Here is a 15,042-nt window from a genome sequence, read left to right on the forward strand (position 1 = left end):
CCAATTCGAATCACACCAAGATCTAGACCAAATCCCCGGAGTTGTATGGTCCCTCGTGTCCTTGCTGCCCCCTTCCCTTCTCAGTCCTTAATGATGGCAGTCTAAAAGGACATCCAAAATATCAGCAGACTCTAATAAAAAGCATGTGGTACCACAGGCCACTGGTTCTCAAATTAGCCTATAGAAGAATCACCTGGAGGGTTTGTTAAAACAAATTACTGGGCCCCACCCCCATAGTGTCTGACTCAGCAGGTCTAGAGTGGGGCCTGCGGATATGCTCTCTAGCAAGTTCCTAGGTGATGCTGATGCTCCTGGTGCAGGGCCACGCTTTGAGAACCACTGGCATAGGTCAATCTGGTGGTTTTGCAGGCTTGAGCTAAGAACCACTCCTGCTAAAGCAGAGTGGACGACCGGTCTAGAGCCATGCTCCCCCAGCCTTCCCCATGTGCAGGCCCTGGGCCACCATCCTGGAATCCAGGGCTCCTAGACACCCAGCTGGAAAGCCACAGACCTAAAGGACGGCACCTGTGAGGGTGAGTGCTCACCTTCATTGCAAACGTCTTGCCACAGCCAGCATGTTCACATGTAAACTGGCGCCTTTCCTCATGAAAAGAGAGAATATGGCTCTGGAGATTAAACACAGTTGTGTAGGTTCTATCACAGCCTTCTCTTGGACATCGACACACATCCCTCTCTGGGGCATGAGTTTTCATATGTTGCTTCAGATAATCTTTGCGTTTAAATGTTTTCTGGCATACTTCACATCTTATCTCCTCTGGTGGAGTAGAAAAACAAATTTAGCCACTCTCTCCAGGTATTACCATATAGAAAAAATTAATATTGAGTGTATAAGTAATGTATTTGGTGCCAAAAACCTTGTGATTATCATAAATCAGAAATTTCAGAGCAAACTAACTCCAGTTTTTATTGCTTGACAGTTGGTCTCAATTTTCACAAGTTCTTATATTACATAAAGTCACTGTTCCATTGCTAAGGAGCAGGTGGCTGTGGACAAGGAGAGAGAATTAAACAGACCCGCCTCGCTCCTTGTGGTCCAGTCCACAGGCACTTTTCCCAGACTGTCCCTCAGAACACCAGCACCGACTGAGACTCCTCACTTGCCAGAGCCTTTAAGAACGCCTGGTGTCCACAGCAGATGGGACCCGGCAGAGCTCTTCTGACCCTGGGACCACAGATCTCTGCTCACGTGTCAGACAGCTGAGGTACCCAGCATTTCACAAGACATACTATAGCAACAATTATTTTAGAGCACATTTTTAATATTTCACTCTTTAAAAGCATGACCTCAGTTCTCTAGGGACAAATAGTGACACCATCCCATTCACAACTGCCTTACCTTGATGGGCTTCTCTCACATGTTTCAGAAGGTCTGTCCATGTTTTTGCCACAAAGGAACATTCTTTTTGACATATATAACCTATTAAAAAAAATTGTTGCATTGCCTTTTGTGAATATTCAGTGTAAACATCAATGGTTATTAGAAAGGAAACTTACATACCTCTATAATTTTTCACCTACTTCCCAAGAGTATTCTGTTAGTCTCAAGAGGTGGGAATAAAATCTCAGAAAAGCTTGCTTTACAGTAAAACCAAACACTTGCATGAAGGTACTTCCTACAGGCTTTTACTTTCACAGACTGCACAGGAAGGTGCCCTCCCCTTCCGGCTCTTCTGTCAGGGGGCATCCTGCACACGCACCCCCAGCTGCTCTGACGCCCCGCTCCACGGCTCATGCTCACAGCCCCTCTCCCTGCTCTGCTTTCTGCTTGCTCTTTCTTTCCTCAGAAAAAGAGTTACATGGTCCTTTGTCCCTGGCAAACCACCAACACTCTATCTCAGTAGTTATGTGCCCACCCCCTGGCTCCCTCAAGTCCTACCATCCAGTAAGAGTCCTGCTGCAAAAAAGCAGCAGGGTACAGCTTATGAAGAAAAAACCAGAAGAACCCAGGAAAAAACACTCCACACAAACAGGCACTGTGCAAAGCACCAGAGTTGGATTAATCAGTGTGACAGCCAACCTGAGTTTCACCTAACTAAATACCAGTTAGAAACTAAAAAGAGTGAGGCTGCTCCTCACTCTCAGCTACTAATCTCTTGTTAAATAATAATAATAAAAAAATCTCAGAAATCCTAGGGATTTGGAAATTGGAATTATCAAAAATCCCTCATGGAAACAGATAATAGATTCAAGTAGTTAGTTTAATGAAGTCTTTTTGAAAAAAGTTGCAATCTGATTACTGTGAAAACCTCAAACTCTTATCCAAGCCCTTCGAAGGCCAACAAGGAAAAGAACGGCCCAGGTGGTAAAGAGAAGAGGTTAGAAACAAGTGTGAAAAAGCAAAACCTTGGCTGGAGAACCAACACATTCCTAAGTATAAAGCACAGCCAGGCACTCGCTGTAAACAACAGAACGTTAACTCTGAACGACAACAACAGATAGGGGAAGAAGCGACAGCAAACAGTGCCTGTCTGCTCAAGAGTGTAAACCCGGGGCCGGCCCCATGGCCGAGTGGTTAAGTTCGCACGCTCCACTGCAGGCGGCCCAGTGTTCCGTTGGTTTGGATCCTGGGTGCGGACATGGCACTGCTCATCGAACCACGCTGAGGCAGCGTCCCACGTGCCACAACTAGAAGGACACACAACGAAGAATATACAACTATGTACCAGGGGGGCTTTGGGGAGAAAAAGGGAAAAAAATAAAATCTTTGAAAAAAAAAAAAAAAAGAGTATAAACCCGAATAAGCAGAGCGGTGCCCCTGCCTGCATAGTTCCGAGTTTCTCAGTATGACCACGGACTAGGGCAGAAGGCACCGAGCGGGTCGAAGAACCAAATACACCCCATGCTGGTGTCTCGCTGAGAGTGAGCGTCACAAAGCAGGTCCATACGTACCCTCATGGACCTTCCCGTGCCGTTTGAGCCCGCTGGGAGAAGCGAAGTGCTTTCCACATCCTTCATGGGTACACCTGGGTTAAGAACAGGTGGAGAATTAGCCCGTCCACTGTCACGGGGAACTCCACTCGCGGTAAACATTACTCTGTCCTTTTCTCCCACAAGCAAACCAGTCAAAAAAAAGGAGATTTAAAATTTAGACCTGATCAGACGTGAAATTCAACTTACTTGACCAACCTTGGGGCAAAACAAGCTGAGAGAAAAAGGTCATTACTTTTTTTGCTTATGTGATCAAATTAACATAAGCAATTTATGTTAATAAATGATAACTTATTAACATAAGTGATAACCATGTTTTCATCTTTAGACTTCTAAAAATAGACTGTTTTCATGGCTAAAAATAGATGGCTTAGCTAAACCACTAAGCCACCCTGAATCGTCTGTGTCTAGTTTTTCTAATGCTGCTGCTCTGGGACAGCATGAAAAGCACAGCAGCAGGTGCAGCCGCCTCTGTGAGCAATAGAGAGCACACGCCACTGCTGTGTTAGGCGTCAGCAGACAAGCAGAAGTGGCAGACCTGCAAGCAAGGCCAGGCGCAGGCCCTGCAGCAACTCCCAGGGCGAGGCGTCCTGTGTAGCAGGAGGCGGCCCTGGCCAGCCACCCAGCACTCTTCAAGACGACCTTCGAGCAGGCAGTCAGGCTCCTCGATGCCCTTGGCAAGTCTGTTCCAGCATGTCCAGTTGCCCTTTCATGTTCCCCACGAAACCCTCTCTAATGCAGGCTAAGCTCACTCACTTTTGTTCTGTAGGAAAGGAATACTCAGTGTCTTCATAATGACATTTCCTATCATTGAACATGCTCTAAACAGTCAAGTCACTTCTTAGCCCTCCCTTCAAGCTTAACCACAATTATACTAATCTCACAAATTATTCTGAAACATTAAATATTTCTTTTAGAGAAACAAAAGCAAAATTAAACTTTTAAAATGCCCCAATATGTAAATGGGTATATACTGTACATGTTAAAAGAAAAATGTTGATTAAGAAACTGCTTCAGAACATTTGTATCCAACCTTTGCTTTTCGATCTGATTCTCGCCTGAAATGTAAGCGATTTTCCCCCACGTAAAATACCTACTTAAACAGCGGTTCGTTGGTGTGCTGGCACTGATGGATTTTCAGCTGCTGATGCTTCCTAAAGGTCTTCTCACAACCTTCAAAACTGCACTGTTTGGTAGAGGTGTGTTAGTCTTGAGAAAAATCAAAGACAGTTCCTAACAGAATCCTTTCAGGATAAAAATATTGTGGATGTTACATAGTTGCTACTTTCACCATTTAGTTACTATAAAACTCTGTCAGGAAGCTTTAAAGAGAAACACATTTGAAAGAGCAAAAATGTTTCATTGGAGGTAGCCTGCCGATAACGTACCTGAGTTAGCAAAAAAAATGGTTTCAAAATAAACCATTATTATGATACCTAGTGTCACTGACAAAATTTGGATGATGAAAATCTTAGAAACATAGGCGATAGCATACAAATAGAATTTAAGCATATAAAATCATTCATACTTACTACATACTGCTTCTGCTGATTTTCATGTTTGCGTTCAAAATGTTTCCTCAAGTTTGACTTTGTGTTGAATTTTTGATCACAGCCACTAGCTGCACAACTGTAAGAAAGTATATAAAATCAAAGCAGTAAACCAAGGGAAGAAGCGTTTTAAGATGTGTATATCCTCCTACTTTATGAAAGCTAATTATTTCAAAGTACAGTATAAAATAGTCTTTAACACATTCCAAAGTGTGAAGCCATACCATGGAGGCCTCTTAACTCTGATGTGGTTATCACGTGACGAGGTGCATTTTCACGTTAGGCTTCTGAAATCAAGCACACTGCGGCAGACCTCCCCTCCACACCGGGCAGGGGGAAGAGGAGAAACGCCAGGGCCCAAAAACCAAAGCTTGCTTAAGCTTCAAGCGTATTTAAGTAAGTTCTCAGTTTGGAATCTGATAACCTTAATTTTGCTTGAAATGTCACTATAACCTGCATTTCCAAAAGACCTCAAAAAAACTAGTTTCAGCTCATCATTAGAGGTAACAACAGATATTGAGAACAGAACCATAAACCATGATGCCTCTGGCACGTCACCAAGCCATTCTAGTTCCCCTTAAGGAGCGTTTCTGTATCTTGGCCTCAAAAAATTATGTAAATTCTTTGTGACACTGTGTTTTTATTTTTTTAATTTTTATTTATTTATTTTTTTCTGCTTTATCTCCCCAAATCCCCTCGGCACATAGCTGTATATCTTAGTTGTAGGTCCTTCTAGTTGTAGCATATGGGATGCCGCCTCAATGTGGCCTGACGAGTGGTGCCATGTCCATGCCAGGATCCGGACTGGCGAAACCCTGGGCCGCCGCAGCGGAGCACACGAACTTAACCACTCGGCCACAGGGCCAGCCCTGTGTTTTTTTTAAATATGTGCTCTTTTTGTGATGAGTTTTCATAAGCCTGATGGATGAAGCAGGACTTCCTTACAAGCCCTGATCTTAGCTGCCATTCACTGAATACTCCTATCAGGCACTGTGCTATCCTCAGGGACAGGCAGAAGGACAGAGCTGCACAGTGACAGTGAGAGATCTGCCAGAGGCCCCTGGAAGCCCACGAGAGGAGCACTGTGGCAGAGATCGCTACAAGTGCCAGCAGGTGTTGTTTTTGACCTCAGGAACAGAACTCAGAGTTTTAGCTGGATACACAGCCAACAGAAATAGAGCTTTTTCCAATTAGGGGTGGCCACAAGGCTAAGTTTCTGGTTCATCCTGATCACCACCCCCCCAGTGTCTAAAAAGGGGGCATACTTCTTTTGCCCCCTTCCTCCATTCTGGTGGCTGGAATGCTTATGCAACAACCAGAGCTCCACCAGGCATCCCGGACCACGATGCTAAAGCCCCAAGATGAGGATGGCAGAGACGGGTTAGAAGGAGCCCGGGGCCTGAGGACTGTGCAGCACCCCTTGACCATCTACCTCTCACTTCTGCGTTTCACGTACGCAAGAGAAAGAGACTCTCTTGTTTAAGCCTCCATCGTGCTGGGTTTTCTGTCACTCTTGACTTTAATCCTGACACAGCCATCTAACCCAAGCGTGGGGCAGGAGGACAGGGCCAGGAAAAGTCCTGACAGGAACCAAACAGCAGGCACAGGACATGAAAGACCCTGGCAAAGTCGGGGGTGCGGGGGGCTGCTGCTCAGTTAACCATGGCTGGACCACAATTCCATGTGTGAGTGTCAAGCAAATGGGGCAAGAGCACAGAAAGCTCAAATCACAAAGGTCATCTCTGTGACGTCCTAAGAACCCGGACTTTGTTGTGTAAGCGGTGCTTACAAGCACTGCGGGGTTTTAGGGACGGAAGCCCCCTGGAGGGTACTGAGGGAGAGCGCCAGTCGGGGGGCAGAGAAAACACTTCCATTCCTCATGGAGGAGGGCAGCGCCTGACTGAGACAGTGGCAGCTGGAGCGGGGGAGAGGGATCTGAGGGGTAAGTAGCAACACCTGGTGACCTGTTTGCTGTAGAGGGTGGGAAAGAAGAATGAGGCATCCACGGGAGCTGCTCTTCTTCACTGTGGGTCACTGGATGACAGCAACGCCACCTGACAAGAACAAGGGAGGAGAGGACCACAGGGAAAGCGGAGCCCAGGTTGGACGGTGAGGGGTTTCGGCCACGTGGAATTTAAGAAGCCAGAGAGGCAACCATGTGATACTGTCCAGCAAGCAGCTGGACAACGGAGATCCAGAGCTAAAGGGAGAGGTCTGGGCGAGCGAGCGAGCCGGAGGAGATTACCACACGCTTGTCCGGTTCCAGCGCGAATAACCATCGCCTTTCTAATCCATCCAGCGCATCTGCACCCAGACCCATGCTTTCTTTGAGATCTGTTTTTTAAATAGTGTACAGCTACTCAGCTCAGAAACCAAAAAGCATAAAAAGGGACACAGCCACGTCTCCTTCCACATCTGCCCCGTCCCACCCAGCCCTCCCCACCACTCCCAAGACAGGTGACAACATTTTCAGTTCTGTTATGTAACTTTCAAGGTTTCTTTACACAAATAGAAGAAAATATAAATACAGGTTCATCCTGTCTCCCCCTCCCCTCCTTTTCACACACAAAAAGGTAGCCCTCTTCTACTTCTACAGGTCGTGGTGCACAGAACCTGGTACAGACACTTAATTCAGGCACAAGTCTAGCTGTACAATAAACTCCCCAAAGCGAAACCTCCAGCCCTATTTTCCAGACCACGCTTACTCCTTGCTAATCTAGCTGAACTGAATTTTGAAATAAATGAAGCTTCCCTCAGGGTCATTTATTTTGACAACACACTGGGTGCTTGAACTGGGACTGAAGTGAAGACACGGCCATCCTCGGGACTCTGCCCCACTCCCGCGGGCCACACGTGCTCAGCCAGAGAGGAGATGGCTCTCCATGCGGCAAACCACAGTGAAGGCAATCCTGTGTCGAGAACCCACCTTCCTCACACTGCCTGGACCTTAGGGAGACAGGAGACACTTCACATCCACCATCCTCTTAAAACTAAAAGAAATCAACTCAGGCCGTTAAAAAGCTTACTGCTCAAGGAATTGTCTCATGGAACAAAACTATGCTACCAAATTCCAGCATCTGCAAAACCTGCCACACAGCTGTTTTCTGACACAGTCTCCCGCATACAGCTCTGGACAGCTATTACATTTATTTTGTTTTTTTCAATGAAAACTAACTGTTTTCATGGAACATTTTCACCAGCACCTGGGAATGTGCTAGAAATGCAAATTCTCAGGCCCCACCCCAGACCTCCTGAACCAGAAACTCTGTGGTGGGCCAGCACTGTTCTAAGAAGCTTTCCAGGTGATTCTGATGCCCCCTAAATTTGAAGCCACTGCTTTTTTTTTCTTTTTTTTAAGACTGGCACTTGTGCTAACATTTGTTGCCAACCTTTTTTCTTTCTTCTCTTCTTCTCCCCAAAGCCCCCCAGTACATAGTTGTGCTCTATGTACTGTGTATTCGAGTTGTAGGTCCTTCTGGTTGTGCTATGTGGGACGCCGCCTCAGCATGGCTTGATGAGCGGTGCTAGGTCCGTGCCCAGGATCTGAACTGATGAAACCCTGGGCTGCTGAAGCGGAGCGCATGGACTTAACCACTCGGCCAGGGGGCTGGCCCCCTGAAATCCATAGCTTTAAAAGAAAAGCTATACCTCTATCCTCTCAGAAATACTCAGTAACTCCAAGAAGAATAAAATTAAAACTCGTATGACAGAGGTACAGAGGCCTAATTTGAAGAAATACAAGATAAACCATTAAAAGCTCTACTTCATGCTTCTCTCTTATCCCAGCAGCTTGTCAGTTTACGAAGACCCTGACAATGCGGAGCCAAGAATACGCCAGGGAACCATTTTCCATCTAGTCTGAACTATGTGTTTTTCAGGGCTGCTTTCCCATCTAGTATACATTTTGCAGGGAGATGAGAGGATGGGAACTCAAGAGAACTTCAGATTTACTCACTCCTGAAATTATCACACACATGACCCACAAAACCCCTCTCTTCCACACATTCAAAACTTAGTCTCCTCTTACATCAGCAGATGCAAAGCAAAGAAGCTTAACGTTCTTGACCTCGTGGGTGAACAATCAACGTTCTCACCAGGTCTATTTGCCAAACACAACCGCTTCGAAGGCCTTAAACAGTTGACTACTTACACAAATGGCTTTTCTCCAGTGTGAATCAGGATGTGGCGGCTCAGATGGTAGTCCCTGACAAAGGCTTTGCCACACCCTTCATGGTCACAGACAAATGGTCTCTAGCAGGCAGGAAAGAAAGAAAAAAAGCACATCAATTCTGCCCTAGTTAGTAGCTCTGGTATTATTTTCAGGCCTAAAATGTCTAGTAGGCAAAGCCACAGACTGTCTCCAGAGACGGTTTCTACTCACGAAGCGTGCAGCACCTGCTACACCATGCCCAGGCAACACTTTCCTGCGTGAAGTTACACAACACAAATGCCACAACTTCTCACAAAGCCACCGCAGCAGATTTTGTTCTATGAATAGCATATGAAATAAGCAGACAGCCTTCACAGTGACCGTACAGCACTGTTCACCTGCTCCTGACCTGAGACTGCAGCAGCAACTCCCTTAAAGATGGCTTGTCTGCCACTAGCATGACCTGTCTGCACAGATCTCCACCGCGGCCTGTTTTCATCTATTCAAAGGCTAGAGCAGAGGAACGTGCAAGTTCTGTCTCATCCTGGACAAGCCCAGCATCTGTGCTAAAAGAATGCCTGGCACAGCTACACGACAATGTTTCACACCTGAAAGAGCTCACAGGTGCCTGGGAAAACAGCTCACAGCCCTAATCACAACCACACCTGGGAGCCAGGAGTCGGCAGCAGGGGACTCCATTCTGAACCTATAGGAAAAGCCAAAACACACCCCTCAAATAAGCAGTTGTGTTTATTTAACTATGGAAAACATACCACCACAACAGTCCAGGAGGGAGGTACCAAGGCCTCAGATGCAAGTACTAGTAGCCAAGCAAGTGGACAGGAAGACAGACGAGGTGCATGACCAGAGCAGATCCACAGAACTTTTCACAGCTCGCCATGGAGTAGGCTCAATAAATATTTGTCAAATTAACGTGTGAGATTTGGGACAACAAAGATGACTCCACGTTTTCCAGCCTGTATGAAGGAAGCTGGTAATGCCAATATCCAAAATACAGCACACAAGTCTAAAAGGAAAGGTGAGCTCTAATTTGAACACTGGTTACAGAGCCCAAAGTGTGGAGGAGAGAATGGGCAAGAGGAAGGACACGGAGGCAGAGCATGATGGATGTTACGAGTGAAGCCAGGCCCCGGGGTAGACCACCAAGAGAGGACCGGGCGGGGTGGACAAAGCAGAGGGCAGAAGAGAAGCCAAGGAAAAGGGTGGAAGAGAAAGAGGAAAAGGTCCCAAGGAGTAAATGGTCAGCCTTGAAATGCTGCAGAGGGCAAGGAGGATGGGAACCATGAAGACACATGGAGGAGTGGCCTGAAAGTGAGGCAGGTGCGAGAAGCAAAGGCAGGGACTGCCGGGCCCTGGTTTAAGAACTAAGGCCTTCAGCCGAGGCAGCACAAAGCCAGGCTCTGCCAAATCTGGGAAACTGGGCAGATTCCTCAGCCTCCATGAGCCTCCCTTTCCTCACCTGCCATCTTCCAAAGGCTTCCTATTGCCCTCAAAATGAAACCCAAACTCTTGTGTACCCTGGCCTACAAATGACCCCTCTAGGCCTGCTTCTCAGGCCTCCTGCCCTGTGGTCCCCCAGCCCATGACACGGGCCTGCCCTCCACCCCAGGACCACAGGCTCCATCCGCAGCTCTCTCCGCCCAGACTGTTTGTCCCTCAAATGTTGCATGGCTGGATCCTTCCCTTGTCATTCCAGTCAAGAAACGCCGTTCCTGACCAGTCGCCACAGCCCTCGCCTTACTGCGACTCAGTCCTACTTATTCGTTCGTTTGTTCCCCTTAAAGCGAGAGGCTGGAGACAGCAGAAGCCTTCCCTGTTCACTGCTCGCTCTCTCCAGTGCTGGGATGGTACTGAATTAGGAAAGAATAAACGCACGCTGCTTGCAAAACCTCCAGTACTTAGGAGTCATCTCCCATTCCAGTTCCCGGAGGCCGGTGCTTAAGACAGGTGTCTGTTGTGGGGGCGGTTTCCAACCATGCACGTATTTACAGATGATGGGGAGGTGGTGACTGGCCAAGACTCAAGATCAAAGGGGGTGGGGGGTTCTTAATAAGCCCACAGCGCGGAGAGCTCGGTCCTAGAACTTCTGGTCTACCTGTTCATGTTCCTTCCCTAACCTAAGGCACAGCTGGTTCGCTTCCGCGGGCCAAGGTGCCAAAGCTGAACACATTCTGCACAGCCGGCCCTGCGCACCCACGCGCTGTCGCCAGGCCGCTTGGGCAGCGCCCCCCGGGCCGGCCACCGCGTCCCTCGTCCCTGGGCCTGGCCGCCACGCCCCTCTGCGGCCTCGTTACCTCCCCCGTGTGTTTGCACAGGTGCGCGTCGAGCTTCCAGGCCTTGTTGTAACTGGCGCTGCAGTCGGGGAAGGAGCAGATGAACCTCCTGGGGAACGCGGGGGCCGCCGCCGCGGGGCTCTCGCCGGCCGCGGTGAACGCGTCGACGATGGTCAGGGATGACACCGCCTCGGCAACCGAGGCCGGCGGCTCCAGGGCGCTGGGGGCCTGGTGCGCAGCCACGTGCGCCAAGCGGCTGCGCGCGGCCGACGCCCGGCCCGGCGCCAACCCCCCCGGCTGACCGCGCGCGTGACTCCGCCGCACTTCCGGGGGCGCGGGCCTGCGGGCGGGAGTGGTGCGCCTGCGCGCGGACAGCAGGCCCCGCCCACGCCGGCGGCGCGTTCGCGCATGCTCCAGGAAGGCCTGCGCCGGCCCGCGCCCCGCCCGCTACGGGTGAGGAGCGGGTGCTGTGAACCAGAGGGAGCCGAGGGCTTCGTCTTCCCAGCAACAGGCGCTCGTGCCTCAGAGGCACGACAGATTCCTAGGCGCTGCTTGAGTGTGACGTGTTTCCCAACTGCCACTACCCTCTTCAAAGTACTGACCTTGCATAGTTTAAGCTATTGTATTCTTACCGCATTATCGGTTCGTCATCTTTATCGATTCATTTCCTTGCATGCTTTCTACAGGCTGCCTCTGCAAGCCTCAGGAGGACAGTGCTCCTAAACTTGCCTGCACTTTACATCACATGGGGATCCTCTAAAAATTCCAAGCCCAGAGCATACCCCAGGCCAATTAAATCACAATTCCCTAGCGGTGGGAAACAGGTATCAGTAGTTTTGGAAACTCTCCAGGTGATTCCAATGTGCAGAAAAGTTTGGGAACCACTGCCCTAAGGCCTTGCTGCTCAAAGTGTGGACTGTGGACCAGCAGCATCACTAGAAATCATAACCTCTAACTACTTGAATCAGAGATCTCTGGGTGATTTGACACACATTAAGATTTGGGAAGCACTGTTTAGAGGCCTGAATGGATATGGGTATCTTGATTTATGAGGACCACGTGTTTAAAGGATGTCCTTGGATGAGGATAACAACGACAGGATGGATTGTGTGACCTTCCACCAGGTATGTAATTTTCATGTCTTGCGTTATTCCAAGTCATTAAGCAAGGCCTTGTTTGAAGGTGATGAACAGGTCCCTGCAGAAGAGTGCAGTTTTGAAAAGAAGCCTGGCCTTCATCGTCCTGAACTGGAATCCTCACGTGGTACTCACTCCTGAGCCTCACCTGTCAAGTGGAAATGATGATAATAGCGCCTGTCTCATAGGGTCTCATGAGGACTGTGAGAGGGTGTCTGGGACGCATGTCTAGGACACGCATCCACCTGTTGCTTTTCTCCTTCGCCACTCTAGGCCCTCTCCAGGGGACGAGTCCGCACACATCCCTCCTACAACTCCAAAAGTCTTAAATGGTTTCCCTTGTGTTGTCTCTGGCTTTCTCCTCCCCACGCCCACTGCACCGTGGACATGGCGAGGGTACATGGTGAATCTCTTCAAGATCCTCCCTTCTCTTGGCCTCCTGACCCCATGTGGTACACCCATGGCTTTCCTCCTGCCTTCCTGACTTTGCCCGTCTCCTTGGCCAATTGTTCTTCCCACCTCCTTAGCTTGGTGCCCAGGTTTCCGTGTTCAGCCCTCTGCTATGATGTACTGTAGTGGGAGAGCTGGTCTTTGAGCCTCAGTCACCTGACTTTGGATCCTAACTCTAAATTTACTAACTGTAGGACTTTGGATAACGTTCTTTGAATCTCTTTTCTCACCTTTAAACTCGACTGTTAATCCCCACCTGTTAGAGTCATTTTTGGAGGGAATGAGATTATATTAACTGATAGTTCCATTTATTATGTGCCACCCCCTGTGTGAGGGACGTTTCCCACCAACTTTCAGTTCTCCCAACAGCTCTGCATGGAAAGCAGCTAATAGGATCCAGGCTGTGCCTTTCTTCTTCTTTCTCTTTCTTTCCTTTGAACAGATCCATTGTTCCACCTCTTTCCTCTCTGCAGTTTACTCCCCAATTTGTTCTTCCAATGACCCACATTTCTAAATGACAAGTGGATTTTTTTTTTACATTAACATCAAGCAGTCACCTCAAACTCAACATCGTAAGTCAAACAATCTCACTATCTCTATCTGGCTATACCTCCTTCCCACTTTCTTCTTGTCTACAGGGGTATAATTCTGTCTCCCACTCATGAAAACGCAGAACAATGGTTCCCAGCCCTGGCTGCACATTAGAGTCACCCAGAAGGTTTTGAAAATGATGACACCTAAGGCCCCCGCTCACACCAGTGAAATCAGAGTCCCTGATCCTCTTCCTTCCTCTGCTCATTATGGGCCTGGCCGACTTTTGCACCTGTGCTGTCCGTCTCTGTCTAGCTTTTCTTTGCTCTGGGCCCAGACTTCTGCAACAGCCTCTCAACGAGTTTTCCTACCTTTACGTTCGCCAGCCTCATCTCCCTAAACCTCTGAGACTTTCTAGGTTTGAGTTTGCAAGACTGGTAATTGCAGAGCATTATTATTCCTCTTGCTATTATTCCTGCAATTCAGGTAATAGCACTGAGGTAGGCAGTGGGGTCCCTGGGCTCAGGCCCCTCCATACCGCTTCCTCCCCTGGGCACAATTCTCAGCCCAGATCAAGTCTGACTGCCTCTAGATGAGCCTTCCCTGACTGCTGCCACCCCCATGCGTCTCTCCTGCCTTTGAACTTTTGTAGCCCTTTCTCTCTGTAGCACTGAGTAGACAGTCCTTGACTGTGTTGGGTTACTTTTAACCATTCAGACATACAATTTCCTGTTTCCCCAATCTTGATTTAATCTTCATAAGGGCAGAGACTGGATCATAATCTTTGGACCCTCAGTAGTGAGGTGACTTGCAGACACTAGGAGCCATCTTAGTATTAATATAGTCAGTTAAATGAACATAACCATGAAAGCACTGTGTGAAACCTTAAAAGTTTGACATGAATGTCTTCATCAAGGAATCTTTCGTGTGCAAGGACCATAATCCCACTCAGACTAATCCACGTGCGACGCGAGGGACTCTCACTGCACCGGCTGTGGACAGACCGCATAGGGTGGCAGTTGCCTGCACACGGTCTGTTTCTCAGTCTGCCGCTCTTCAGCTCGGCTGTCTTCCTTAGCCTCACTCCTTTGCTCTCCAAGCATCTCTTAGGCTACTCCATTCATTTCCTGTGCACGTGTGTCCCTGTCTGTGCATGCGTCTTGCTAGCTCATTCACTTGCTCGTGCGTGTGTTCTCTCTCCCTCCCTCCCTCCCCTCCTCAGGCTTCCTCCCCTCACAGTCCTGGGTCTCGGATCATCCCTGCCTGTCTCTACTCTTTTCTCAGCTTCTTCTGTGACACTGAGTTTCTGCCCCTGTGACTGTGGTTTTCCAAGAGCTTTGGCTCAACTCAAACAGCCCTGCCTGACCTTACATAATCTGGCCTCAACTCCCCATGGCTAGTGACTCCTGAAGGAGAATCTTTGGCCCACCTGGGGTTCAGGCTCTTCCTCAGGCCCAAACAGCTTCAGCCTGAAAGAGCTAAGGCTGTGAGTCTTGTAGATCAAGCCAAAAGGTTAACACAAACAGAACTCTGGTATGCCTGTTCTAGCTACAAAATTGCATTTACTACCCTCAGCTTTTTACCCACCCTTTGTTCCTCCGATGTAGGAGACTGGAGATATTTTCTGTCTCTTTGACTCTGTATCAACTGTGTGACTTGCTTTGGCCCTATAAGTTAGAAGTGACAGTGTGTTGGTTCCAAGCCTAGGCCGCAAGAGAACTTGGGTGTTGCTAGAGTATTTTAAAGCAGTCTCATACATCATCTCATTTTGCTGTATTATCTCATTTTGTTAATTAGCTCTAAGAGGTTATAGATATTATACATAGTATTATCTTCAATTCTATTATCAGATCCAGCAAGATGAACAGTACTTCCTTAAAGTCGTCTAATATCCACAGACCCTTAAATTCAGCATATTCAAAACTGCTTTCCTCTCTCCCTTTGCACCCTCCCGGGTCTTCTTGTCTCAGTGAGCGGGGCCA

General features: G+C 48.4%; 1 protein-coding gene across 1 annotated transcript in view; it reads right to left on the reverse strand.

Annotated features, from left to right (window-relative positions):
* Positions 1-14,163, reverse strand: part of GTF3A (general transcription factor IIIA) — a 15,276-nt gene extending 1,113 nt beyond the window's left edge. Inside the window, exons 1-8 of the mRNA XM_046663868.1 lie at positions 14,065-14,163; positions 10,965-11,390; positions 8,650-8,750; positions 4,482-4,578; positions 4,047-4,135; positions 2,911-2,984; positions 1,358-1,438; positions 546-775 (exon numbers count right to left, since the gene is read on the reverse strand). Coding sequence (XP_046519824.1) covers positions 546-775; positions 1,358-1,438; positions 2,911-2,984; positions 4,047-4,135; positions 4,482-4,578; positions 8,650-8,750; positions 10,965-11,390; positions 14,065-14,163 — 1,197 coding nt within the window. The remainder of the gene's footprint in view (positions 1-545; positions 776-1,357; positions 1,439-2,910; positions 2,985-4,046; positions 4,136-4,481; positions 4,579-8,649; positions 8,751-10,964; positions 11,391-14,064) is intronic.
* Positions 14,164-15,042: the final 879 nt, after the last annotated feature.

Source organism: Equus quagga, chromosome 6 (genome assembly GCF_021613505.1).
Source record: "Equus quagga isolate Etosha38 chromosome 6, UCLA_HA_Equagga_1.0, whole genome shotgun sequence".
NCBI lineage: Eukaryota > Metazoa > Chordata > Mammalia > Perissodactyla > Equidae > Equus > Equus quagga.